The sequence below is a fragment of the Ursus arctos genome, unplaced genomic scaffold (assembly GCF_023065955.2).
Source record: "Ursus arctos isolate Adak ecotype North America unplaced genomic scaffold, UrsArc2.0 scaffold_7, whole genome shotgun sequence".
In the NCBI taxonomy this organism is placed as follows: Eukaryota; Metazoa; Chordata; class Mammalia; order Carnivora; family Ursidae; genus Ursus; species Ursus arctos.
The window spans coordinates 59995982-60009211 of record NW_026623089.1 but is presented as its reverse complement, the minus strand read 5'-3'; the positions used below and the strand labels follow the sequence as shown (position 1 = coordinate 60009211).

Genomic DNA, 13230 nt, shown 5'->3' with positions numbered 1-13230 from the left:
TCATTGACCTCAACTACATAATGTTCCAGTAAGATTCCACCTATCACAAGTTCAACAGCACCATCAAGAATGGACATGGGAAGCTTATGGATCAGATCAATGCAAGCACAATTTATCCAGAATTGAAATCCTGCCAGCATTGAATATGGAGATGCTGGTGTGGAGTTTACTGGTGACTGCATTAAAGAAGGCCAAAGCTCATATAGAAGTGGAGCCCAAAATATCTGATACTTGTTATGGGATTAAACCATACAAAATATCATTCAAAACTGTTAGAACTATATCTTGCACCACTAACCACATCCACCAAGGTCAACAATCACAACTTGGGTATCACGGAAGGACTCATGACTGTAATCTATTATCATCACTGCTACCCAGAATATAACAATTCCTCTGGCAAACTTTTGGCATGAGGAACACCACCCTTGCATCTATGACCAAGGTTCTACATAAACAGTATTATCCCTGAAGTGAGAGGCTCACTAGCATTACCTTCCAAATAGTCACGCCCAACGTATTTACTGTACATCTTGCCCAAATGAGAAGGTCAAAAACACACAAGTTCATTGTAGCGCTATCCATAACAGTCAAGGGGTGGAATAAACCCCAAGTCCATTGACAAAGGTATAAAGAAATGTGGTATATGCATATAATGAACATTACACAGCAGAGCACTACAAAGGAAATGTTACATACCACAACATGGATGAACTTCAAAGACATTATGCTACATGAAAGAAGCCACAAGAGGACAAATACTGTATGATTCCATCAAGTGAATTATCTATAGCAGTCAGAATCACAGAAACAAAGTAGAAAGGTAGTTGGCCAAGAAATAGGGGAAAGAGGGAAGGGAATTAGTGTTTAATGGGTATAAAGTTTCAGTTCTGCAAGATGAAAATGTTCTAGAGATCTGTTGCACAACAATGTGAATATACTTAATTCTGAACTGCACACTTAAAAAATGGGATGATAAATTTAATGTTAATTGTTTTTTACCACAATAGAAATAAGTAAATACTGTTTAAAAAAAGATGCTGGGAGATACTTAAAGGGCAAACTGGGATGCACCAACAACTAAGTTTTGTTCTGGAGTTTAAGACACTGATTCTCACTATTTTTGATACTGGGGGTGGTAACGCCCTCAACAATCATTTCATTTCTTTTTTAAAGATTTTATTTGTTTGTTTGTTTGTCAGAGAGAGAGACGAGTGGGGAGAGGGGCAGAGGGAGAAGCAGGCTCCGCACTGAGCAAAAAGCCTGATGTGGAAATTGATCCCAGGACCCTGGGATCATGCCCTGAGCCGAAGGCAGATGTTTAACCAACTGAGCCACCCAGGCATCTTTTTTTTTTTTTTTTTTTTTAAGATTTTATTTACTTGAGAAAGAGAAAGAGTGAGCATGAGTGGGGGACAGAGGCAGAAGGAGAGGGAGAAGCAGACTCCCCGCTGAGCAGGGAGCCCAATGTGGGGCTCCATCCCAGGACCCTAGGATCACAACCTGAGCTGAAGGGAGATGCTTAACTGACTGAGCCACTCAGGTGCTCTTCAACAATCATTTCTTAGTATGAAAATAAAATTTGGCTAGAGAAACCACATTAGCTTATGAAGGAGTAAGAGCTCTCTATACCACCACCTTCAGCAACATTACTCATATTTGATGTTGGCAGTATCTCAGCCCCAACGTTATTCCCACATACCAGAAGTCTCCAACCTAGGCACCCTTACAAGAACAAGGGCCTCAGAGAGTCATAGCTTGTAACATACCATCAATATATCTAACTGGGGAATATAACAATCTGTCTTAAAAAATAATTTGATGATGGGGCACCTGGGTGGCTCAGTCAAAATGTCCAACTCTCGATTTCGGTTCAGGTCATGTTCTTGGGGTTGTGAGATCAAACCCTGCATTGGGCTCTGCACCAGGCATGGAGCCTGCTTAAGATCCACCCCCTTTTATTTTTTTAAAGATTTTATTTATTTATTTATTCGACAGAGATAGAGACAGCCAGCGAGAGAGGGAGCACAAGCAGGGGGAGTGGGAGAGGAAGAAGCAGGCTCATAGTGGAAGAGCCTGATGTGGGGCTCGATCCCATAACGCCGGGATCACGCCCTGAGCCGAAGGCAGACGCTTAACTGCTGTGCCACCCAGGAGCCCCAAGATCCACCCCTCTTTTAAAAAAATATTAAGATGATGATGTATATCAAAAGCCTTACAATTTTATATAAATTTTAATCTACAAATTTCACTTCTGGGAATTTAGCTGAGCAAAATAATTACAGATAGGTACCATAATTAGTTATGAAGACATTCATTCTTTATAACAGATATGTGAGAAGCAGTAAGTTTTACTTCTTTAAACTGGCTTTTTAAAATAAACAGGCTTTTCTGAGATTTCAGCTTCCATGGTTCCAAAGTTACTAAGTATCAAAAGTTTCACTGTTAATTGGAAAAATAAGTGTTTGAACAATTCTAACATTTTATTATAGTAAAATGTGATTAATGGTGATTAATAAGTATATATTGATATGTGGCAAACCACAGTGTAACTTACCCTCCTTAATGAAGATTCAGCATTAACTGCATTTTCTGGGTGAACCCACTTTGAAGAAGGTAGACCAAGTCCTGAGTATGCATGTGTTCCATTGGGATATTGCCAAATAATTGGATAGAGTCCAAGCTGATTATATGAAGCAGAAGGATGGGCTTGTCCAAGAAGATGAGGTGACTGATGCTGTAACAACTGTTGCTGTTGCTGGTGTGCTAATGCTAAGTGGCTTAAGCTGCTGGCATGAGCAGTCTCTAGTCGTGGGTGGCCACCAAGTAGGGAGGCAGTAGGCACTCCAGGTAACACGGCAGGAAGTAAATGAGGGTGATGAACAGAATGGTGTGGACCACTACTCAGAGGGTGTGTGTTAATGGTAGGTAATGGAGTTTGACTGGATGACCCAGCAAGTAAGTGGGGTGCAGGAGTTAAGGCAGGGTGATGGGTACCTGGATTTAAACAGGTTCTGTGGGATGAAGAATGAAGAGGAAAGGGATGCTGGTTTAAGAAAGGTGAAATGTGATTAGCTCCTGTTTCTGACCCAACAAGTGCAGGATCTCTGTAAACTGTGAAATGCTCATTTTTATCAATGATAAGTGGGCTCTTTGTAGCTTCCAATGTACTGCCTCGTGTAGGAACTGAATGAAAACCGCATCTTGATAACTCATGTTCTATCTTATTTGCTAGTCTTCTCTCACCAGCAGCTTGGTTGTTCACATAAGTGGCCTTAGACTTTACAGAATCAGGAGAATGGGTAATTTTGGGTTTAATAACTTCAGGTGAGGGATTTGATTTTGTCTTGTGAGCATCTACTGAAGTATTAAGTTTAGATTTTACTGTCTCTGGGGGTGGGCTTCGCTTATGCAACTTATCTTCCGTGACAGAAACTGCGCTTAGAGAAGACATGTAAGAGACATACTGACTTTTCTCTTTTTCCATGTTCAGGTGATCGTTTCCTGAGGAAGCACTTCTAACATTTGATTGGGTTAAATCTACTTTAACTACATCACTGACCCAGCTCTGATCAGAATCTTGTTTTGCTGTTTCCAAGAATTTTGCATTTGCAATAGAATGTTTTGAATCACTAACATTAGGATCCATTTTCTGAAGTGTCTGAAGGCCAAAGGTACTTGCGTTTTCCTGAGCCACCTTTTCTGAATTAGTGTCATTTGTAATATCAATAACACATTTTGGTGTGGGTGGTCTGGATACAAACTTCTCCTTTGGTAATAATTCCACTGTATGTGTTTTTTCCATATTGCATTCCTGAAGAAGTAAATCATTAGGATTATGATCCGAAAGTGTGGCCTGCTCTGATGAATGAGTAATCATTTTTTCTTGAAGCTGAGAGTCAACAGACTTCTGCTTCTCTGCTTCTGCATTTTTTTTATCTTCCTGTATTTGATCCCATGGAGGCTGGCTATCTATTATTAGTGTCTCTTCTCCTACCTTCTCGTTATTCTGAGATTTTCCTTCTTCTCCATTTATCTTTGAAGTGTTTTTATTTTTCAACTCATTCTCTGGCTTCTGCTCTGAGGAATTATTTATCATTCTTTTATTTGAATTTTCTGAGTCACTGCTCTCAGAAAAGTCCGAAACATTGTCAGTCCGTAGTCTTTTCATATTTAGTTTCTTTTCATCCTCCTCAGGTTTCCTTCTTTTATTCATCAATTGTTTGTTTTTCCCTTTAGGATTTTCTGTAAGATTTTTAAAAAGGAACAGTTTTATTTTTCATAATTAAAATAATAAGTAAGTACAACTTAAATGTATTTTTGTTTTCTTTGTTCTCATTCCCTTAAAAAGAAAAATGAGTACTACCTCCTCGTGCTATATAATCATACTTTTCCTCCTTCATCTTCTCTTCATCTGGTATACTGCTATCTGAGCCCTTCCTCTTACTGGGACGAATATTTCTTTGTTGCTGTTGCTGGTGTGTATTCTGTTTTGGTACAGCAGCTTGGGAGTTCATTGCTGGTCTGGGACTATTTGCTTGGGCACGTGTATAATGACCCTAAAAATAACCAGTTTAACAATGATTATTTATTACCGGATCCTAAGTAATCTGAGGAAAAATATTTTATAATAATATATCACTAACAACATACATACGTGAACAGCGTTGCTGTTTTGACTGGCACGAGACCTTCGCCGTGATGTAATGCCAATATTTTCACCTTTTAACAAAGAGTGAACAACATCATCTAGAAAGGTCATTTGAACCATAGAAGGATCGACATTCTGTGGTTCTAGTACCTAATCCATGACACAAAACAAGAACAAAAATTAAATCCAATCAGATAGTCAATATAACATTAGGTATAAAAGCAAGGATAAGAATTAATCAGGAGTATAATATCAAGTCATAGAATGTACTTTAAATGTACTTAGTCATAAAATGTGCAAGTCATAAAATGTACTTTAAAATGAGTTTATCAAGTCATAAAATGTACTTTAAAAATAAGAAGTAATTTCCAAAACCAGCTATAAAACTAAGAAAGTAGAGTTTAAGAAGAAAATGACAAAAACTGTGTAAATAAATACAAATAATAATTTTAAAAAGACAGGTTAAATAAGTAACTCCTTCAAAAACGAAAGGCAATTCTAAGTTTCACTGAGAAGTGAAAGTTTGTCACCGTTTTAGGAAAAAAATTAAATACAACTAAACAATATAATTTATTCAGCATTTTGGCTAAAATTTGAACCGAAAGCATCTGGATTGTTTCTAATGGGGCACTCACTCATAAACCCTCCACAATCCACTCAATTTGGAAAGGTGTAAAAAAAATTTTTTTTTTGGTAAATAAACCACAACTTTGAAAGATTTAAAATCAAGACATTCAGACTGTTCTTTAAAACTTCATATGAAATTTGTGTCCTTAATACTCACCACAAAACTTAAGGGAATGTACCAACTATGAAACTTGATTTGACAAGACCTATAGTGGTGTGCATTAGTTTTCATTAGTGAAAAGCAATCATTTGGGAAATATTTTTATTACTGGAGACAGAAAAAAACGAGATTTTAAGAAAGAAAATTTTAGCTGACCTAAGAATTAAAAAAAAAAAGACGACTAATCAATTAGAGTTTGATGTTTCTATTTCAGGGACTTATTTAATCATTGTTGAAATAAATTTGTTAGCATTAATCTCCCGTGACCTAAAGTGACCTCTAATTAACATCAGATACATTTAAATTTATTAGGAGTATATGACTACAAAAAATCTAGAGATGAAAATTATTTAGTGTCGACCTCTTGAACCATTTTTGGAAGGCATGAAATATCTGAATTATAAATATCTCTCCAAGAATATTAGTTGGACTATTTACCTGATCATTCATAACGATCATGGTGCGAGTGAAGAGATCATGATGAGTAATTATGCCAGTAAACCACTGGGTGGCAGAGTCTTGTCTATATACTCTCACTCTGTATCCATTTAAGGAATAAGGACCTTAAATTAAACACACACACACACACACACAAAAGAAATAGGGATATCTTAAATGGAGACAATTTCATTGAAGAACTATCCTTCAGGAGAAACATGAGCTTTGTGACAGATGAGTAATATCCTATTCAAGTATCAGTTTTCAAAAAAATGTATTAGAAGTGATATACACATACTTCAGAGCCAGATCATTGTGAAGTTATCGTTGAACACACTCTACTACACATATATTTCCTATTACACATAACTCAATAGGAATAAAGTATTTTAAGCCAGAAAGAATGTTTCTGGGATCATGAGGTAAGTACAAAATGTTAAGTTAGAGTGGTCTAGAAAGTCACAAGGTTACAAAGCTACTTAATAGGTTTGGGATACATACAAGACTACTACTTGGCTGAAATGGAAAGGTAATTTGGAACTCAATATTTTAGTTTTCTAAGTTGCCAAAACTCTACCATAACAGCTATAAATTTTAATTCTTCTGTAAGAGCTAGAAAAGGCTGCCAAAGTCTTACAACATATAGAGACTGTTAAGTGAATTATAAATATGGCATATTTAGTTTTTTAAATAAAGAAATATCCTGTACTTTTGGATTAAACTCACGTTTTAAAGGGAAGGATTAATAATAAAAGATATCTATCTGTATATATTCAAATATGCCTATTAAAACAAAAGTCACTCCACAGAAGAGAATAATGAGAGATAAAAATTTCTTCAATTCGGGCACTAAAATATCAAATAGTTGAAAGTTTAACAAGAACTGTGAGGGGTGGGGTGGAAACTGGTATACCTTGATGACTATTATATATGAACAATTATAAAGTGCTTCCAAAATGTGCTAGGGTTTATTTAATCTTCTTCAATTCATATTATTTTCCCTTTTATAAAAACTAAGAAAGTGAGGTTGATAGGTTAAATAAAATCTTAAGTGAAAGAGCTAGGAATGAATTTATTTTTCTGATTCCTAGGTTGATGCTTTGACAGTTATAAGCCATTTAACATACCAATTAATGGTTTAATATTTATTTGTCAGTTTCAAAAAACAAAATAAAACTCTGCCACTATCAGCCTAAAATAAAAGTCAATTAACAAATGTATAGAAAATATTCCATTTGACCTATAAATTAAATATATTCAGAGCCATGATAATAATTATACAAACTCTAGTTGTTTCTAATTATGGAAGGATAAGACTCTAAAAATGTAATATAGCAAAAGCTTATAGACTATCTCCAAACATGACCAATTTGCAATTTCCACTAGCACAATTTCCAATTCTTAACTGTCTTATTCCTACCACAAAACACAATTTGGAGTCAGCCTCACATAGTAATTCTGTTTAGGATGGACAGGGACTATGCTACCTCAATTTTTCACCTGTAAGACTATGATAAGGAAACAAAAATTGCTAAAGAAAATATTAGCCTGTATCTTCACTAAATTGCAAGGAAAGGAGGAAAAAAAGAGATGGGGCATATCAACTAATTAAACTATGGACATTTTTTAGATCCCGATTTAAAATAAAAAAATGAATAATATTAATAAAAATCAGTCATTCCTGTTAAAAATCATTCAAGCATTTATGAAACAAATGGAAATTTGAACCTGAGTATCCAGTATTTCAGATTAAAGAACCATTAATTTTGGGGGCATAATAATGGTATAGTCGCTTTGTTTAAAAATAGAATTTGGTGAGGTCTGAAATTTAATGGAAGTAAACAGTAATGTGGATGGGGCAGGACGACCATAGTTGTTGGGGCTGGAAGATAGGCACATGGAAATTCACTGAAATATTCTATTTCTGTGTATTTTTCATATTCTCTATATTAAATTTTAAAGCATATTTAGCCTGAGAAGAATTTAATAAGTAGATGATGTGCTGCTATAAATACCCATAACACAAAGCAAAAGAGCAAAAGAGCCACACCTGAAGAGATTATTAATGCTGAAATTAAATGACATGGAAGTTGAGGACTGAGATGAATATGGGTACTTAACAATAAAATTCCTTTCAAAAAACATTCAACAAAATATCAATACTTGCACCATACTGTTCTCAGTTTCAATTCAATTTCACAAAAAGTTTATAATATATGGTTCTACTGACTGAAAAAGAAATCACTAGGAATTATATAAAACCTCACTGGTTTGAAAGTCACATGTTAATAGACGAATTTATAACTTCCTAAAAAAAGGAAACAAAACTAAAACTAGTATTATGGTCATTGCTGAAATGGGTGAACTGAAATAGGCCACTTTTATCAGATACTAACAGCATTCTTCAAAGGAAATCAATTGTGGCTTTGGGCAATCCTCTACTGCAAACAATGTTTCCTTCTCCAGGAAGGACACACCTAACTGTATTTTGTAATATGGAGATTTTCCTATCAACAAAACACCTGTGTATGGTTATAATTTCATGCAAGTCATTTAGCAAATGAGTTAATAAACTGGTAAAGTTATCAACTTTCTACTGAAATCATCATTTTGCTATTATTTTCCCTGGACTGGATAGTACTCAAAATATTAAACTGGTCTTCTATTAACATTGCATGTAACTGAACAACCAAAACCAAACATAAAAAACTGCCCAGTTTCCAAATAAAACTTAATGCATAACTTCAAAATAGTTACCTTGCATAAAAATCTCCTGAACCTTTTGTTCCTTTACCCAGACTTTCACTTCTTCCTGAAGTTGCGGGTTGTCCCTGAGAACTGGGTTTAGGCTGTCTATGTCGTCCTAGAATTACAGATTAAAAGAAAGGTCCATGTTATGCTGTCCTAACAATGTTACAAACTCTCCCTCCTATATTTTCTAAGGATTGAAGAAAATTCCTTCATCTAAATGTATGTAAACACACAAATTCATAAGTTATATAGTTCATTAGCAATTACAGAATAACAGAGCTTAATAAATTAACCCGTGGTAAGATTTGATCCTTGACAACAATGTCCTAAAGACAAAATCTGAAATTTACTAATGTGTTTTGTAACTTTAAGTGTGGCCTTAGATAAGTCACATTTTTAAGGGTTTCACAATGAGAAGCAATATACAAACCAAATAGCATCAGGTCATCTAAGGTTGGTAACAAAAGAATCGAGTTGAGTATTTTAGTGACAATACATACACACATAGATGAATTACCCTCTTTCCCATAATGCCTAAAATATTTGAGTTTTAAACTACAGAAGTCATTATCCACTATCTTGATTCAAATGTCATTGAATTCAGTTCTACTCAAACTCATCTGACCAGTAACTTCACTGCTAAGTTTTATTTTTTCAATCCAGTGTCAAAGCATCCAGGCAATTAAAATTACATTATTGATGGTATTATCCTCATAACAGGGTGGATCTAGACACAGAAACAACCGGTTCTCTCTCCTTGGAGATGTGAATCACACAGTCACATGGTTTCCCACAATCTGTTGGTCCCCCGCTGGACTCTTTGACATTCTGTTCTCTCTCTCTCAAAGCACCTCTGCTGCTCCTGCATTTGAGATCAGCGGCAGGAGCCCTAGAGTAGAGCTGGGAAGAACAACAAAGCAGCACTGTCAATTGGCGGCCCTTATAAAAGTGGACTGGCAGATCATGGAAACCAGTGAACAGAAGGGAGCTAAGTAAAGGGAATTATATGTGGTGAATTAAAATAATGTGGCAATTTGGAAAAGTCAAAAAGTGGCTGAAGAGTACAAAGAAGAACCCCTAATCATGTAGGTCACACTTTACTCTTCTACTCTAAAGTTTATCTAAATAAAGCTTTTTCTTCTCATCTCATCACTACTGTAAGGGACTACTATGTATTTTTACAGCAACAGTGTGGTAAGTACTCTGATACTTCATTTATACCTAGTGAACACCAAGAGGAAGAAATAAAGGACTTCAAAGTTATCAACTATATTACTTGGAAAATATACAGAAATGCTACTTTACAGAAGGAAATAGTGGAATGGGAAAATATCATACAAAAGTAGGTAAAATCTGTCATCTGGGGGAAAAAATGTCCATGACATTCTTCTTTTTTTACAAAGAAACTTTCTAGAATCCCTTTCCTCCACACCCCTTTTATAATGAATGCACTGCACACTTGGCTAACCTCTTCATTTTAGGAATAGAAAATACAATGGGAAGTTCAGACTCTAAACCTCTTGATGCACACCAGATGACAGTCTAGTCTATGATAGACGAAACATTCTATTTCCCAAGGAAAACCATTACCATTTCCAGATAGTTCTGACAGCTATCAAGTTCTTTTAAAATCTTTCTTACTTTAACTTCCACACAGAGATCCAAGCTTAATTCCATGAAGTCAAACAAACACAAGCCTAATCACTTTCCTACCCTATAGTCCTTCAAACATTTGAATCCTGGTTTTGTTTCTTAGTTGTGAGTCTTCTCTAGTCTAAACACCCACCTTTATTACAACCACTCTTCTCTTATTCTAGACATTTAACTGGCAAAAAGATGGGCACTTGTCTAGAAAACCATACAATCATGTGGGTGTCAGTGTTAACTTAATACTAAGTTTACTATGGTCTATTGCTCCCAAGCTTTTATACTCTGGGGTGGAAGGGTTTAACAAATTGCTATTAAAGCAGCACTGATAATACTTTGCAGACTGGTACAGGTATGCTCTATAAAACCAATTTCCTGTATTGAAATTTTCCAGTTTAGAAGTACTGGAATTAGGGGTGCCTGGCTGCTCAGTTGGTAGAGTATGTGACACTTGATCTTGGGGTTATGAGTTCAAGCCCCATGGTGGGTGCAGAGTTTATGTAAAAAAACAAAAACAACAACAAAAAAACCCTATTGGGGTAAAAAATTTGTTCAACATTTATTCATTTATTATTTATTTAAAAAGTTAAGGTAATGGCTATGTTTCCAAGATCATTAAACATACAAAAACCTCCTCGACAATGACCCATTTATTTTCTCTCTTTTTTCTTTAAGATTTTATTAGTAAGCACTACCTATACCCAACATGGGGCCTGAACTCACAACCCTGAGATCAGGAGTCACAGGCTCCTCCGACTGCATTCAGCTCAGGTCATGATCCCAGGGTTCTGGGATCCAGCCCTGGGTCCAGCTCCCTGCTCAGAGTGGAGTCTGTTCCTCCTTCTCTGTCTGCCCCTCCCGCTCGTGCTCTAACTCTCAAATAAAATCTTAAAAAAAAAAATCTGGTAACTTGAATGTATTTACTGAAATGACCTTACAGAAGTTCAAATTTCTACCTATCAATTTCCTCATTTATAAAACAGTTACTAATATCTGCCTCTTTCTATCTTAATGAATACGTTTTCCTAGTAAGACTTAAATAACTGAAACTAGTTTTCTTAAGACACCCAATTCTGAATTATCCATGGTATTACTAAATCAATTAAAACGCAAGAAAATTATCCTAACATACTGTCTGGTTATGATAGTCACATTGTTGTTGAAGTACTTCTTTATGAATAGTGCTCTGTGAGTTATAGTTATTTCTTTAAAAAATTTTTTCATTTATTTATTTATTTATTTGAGAGAGAGAGAGAGAGAGAGAGAGAGAGAGCGTGCAGGCAAACAGGGGGTAGGTGCATAGGGAAATAGAATCTCAAGCAGGCTCCACACTGAGCGTGGAGCCCAAATCGGGGCTGGATCCCACAACTGTGAGATCATGACCTGAGCAGAAATCAAGAGTTGGATGCTTAGGGGCGCCTGGGTGGCACAGCGGTTAAGCGTCTGCCTTTGGCTCAGGGCGTGATCCCGGCGTTATGGGATCGAGCTCCACGTCAGGCTCCTCCGCTATGAGCCTGCTTCTTCCTCTCCCACTCCCCCTGCTTGTGTTCCCTCTCTCACTGGCTGTCTCTATCTCTGTCAAATAAACAAATAAAATCTTTAAAAAAAGAGTTGGATGCTTAACTGACTGAGCCACCCAGGTGCTCCTATAGGTATTTCTGTTTAAGTCATCATTCCCATTTTAAAGGATAAATGATCAAATCTTCTAAGAGCTGCTACCAGGTAGCCAAATAACGTAGGGCTTGTTTTTCTATTTATTGACTTGAACAATTTTGTAAAAGTGCTAAAAATCAGATACAAGGCTATAAGGCAAACCCACAGAGAAGAGAAACTAAGGCTCTGTAATTAATATTAATTATTAATATGAATATTCACTATCTTTCAGAATACAACTGATTAATAAAGAACGTCAGCTGTGCCTTGAGTTTGTATGAGATTTAAAAAAATCAACTACACAGGGGCGCCTGGGTGGCTCAGTCATTAAGCATCTGCCTTCGGCTCAGGTCATGATCCCAGGGTCCTGGGATCGAGCCCCACATTGGGCTCCTTGCTCAGAGGGAAACCTGCTTCTCCCTCTCCCACTTCCTCTGCTTGTGTTCCCTCTCTTCCAGTCTCTCTCTCTGTCAAATAAATAAAATCTTAAAAAAAAAAAATCAACTACACAGTACTTCACTTTTCAGTAGCTAAGTTACCTACACACATAATTTTTATATCGATTAACTGAAATAATATGTATTTCTTCAATTTCCCCAAAACAAATCACCCAGACAGTGAAGCAATAGCACCCTCTGTGAAGCTCCTCTTTGCCTTAAATTCTATCCAATGTATTATTCTGCGAATTATAACTTCCAGAAAATGACTAATGGAAAAAAAATCAGGTAAGCAAGATTTGCTTTCCTAGAAGCTTATATGGAAAATATGGAAAAGTTCTGAACAATGCCTTAAGTGAGGTTCTGGACTACATTCATTGTGTGCTGTTCGTCTTTTGCAGATAGAAGTTAACTCTAACAGAACATTAGTGGGGCACGTTAATGTATGTAACAACAGCTAACATGATGGTGCATGTTTACTATGGCAGATAACATGCTAGATGCTTTCCTACGGATCAATTTTTATAACACCGTTTTGAGGCTTAAATTATTATGCCCTTTTTACATGTTATACACAGAGAGGTCCATGGCTATACAGTCAGAATGTGATGGAAAGACCTAGCATTTGAATCCAGTTCTATAATTCTAAAGAGCTCCTTTCAACTACTCTTTCTTCCCTGAATTAGTACAAAGAAAAGGAATGAATTATTTACTATAACTGCCTTTCAAAATTTGAAACATTTCTTCACATTATATGTAAGAAGTAAAAGGCAGTAAAATAAGTAAAAGACTACCTTATTTAGCCAGAATGGGGCAAAAGTGAAGAACTGAACATCAGGTGGAAGTTATATTGCTGTAACCCCCTC

At 36.1% G+C, this 13230-nt stretch overlaps 1 protein-coding gene across 9 annotated transcripts in view; it reads right to left on the bottom strand.

Moving 5' to 3' along the window:
* The window catches only part of JMJD1C (jumonji domain containing 1C), a 322853-nt gene that overhangs the window by 37552 nt on the left and 272071 nt on the right, over positions 1-13230 (bottom strand). For 7 of the 9 annotated variants that reach the window (XM_057308405.1, XM_057308400.1, XM_057308401.1 and 4 more), the window contains 5 exons: positions 8634-8739; positions 5877-6001; positions 4658-4801; positions 4367-4559; positions 2558-4245 (listed from right to left, as the gene is read on the bottom strand). In XM_057308405.1, coding sequence (XP_057164388.1) covers positions 2558-4245; positions 4367-4559; positions 4658-4801; positions 5877-6001; positions 8634-8640 — 2157 coding nt within the window. In that variant the 5' untranslated portion in view covers positions 8641-8739. Of the gene's footprint in view, positions 1-2557; positions 4246-4366; positions 4560-4653; positions 4802-5876; positions 6002-8633; positions 8740-9319; positions 9365-13230 lie in introns of those variants that run through there. The other 2 variants (XM_057308403.1, XM_057308406.1) reach the window with 2 other exon arrangements.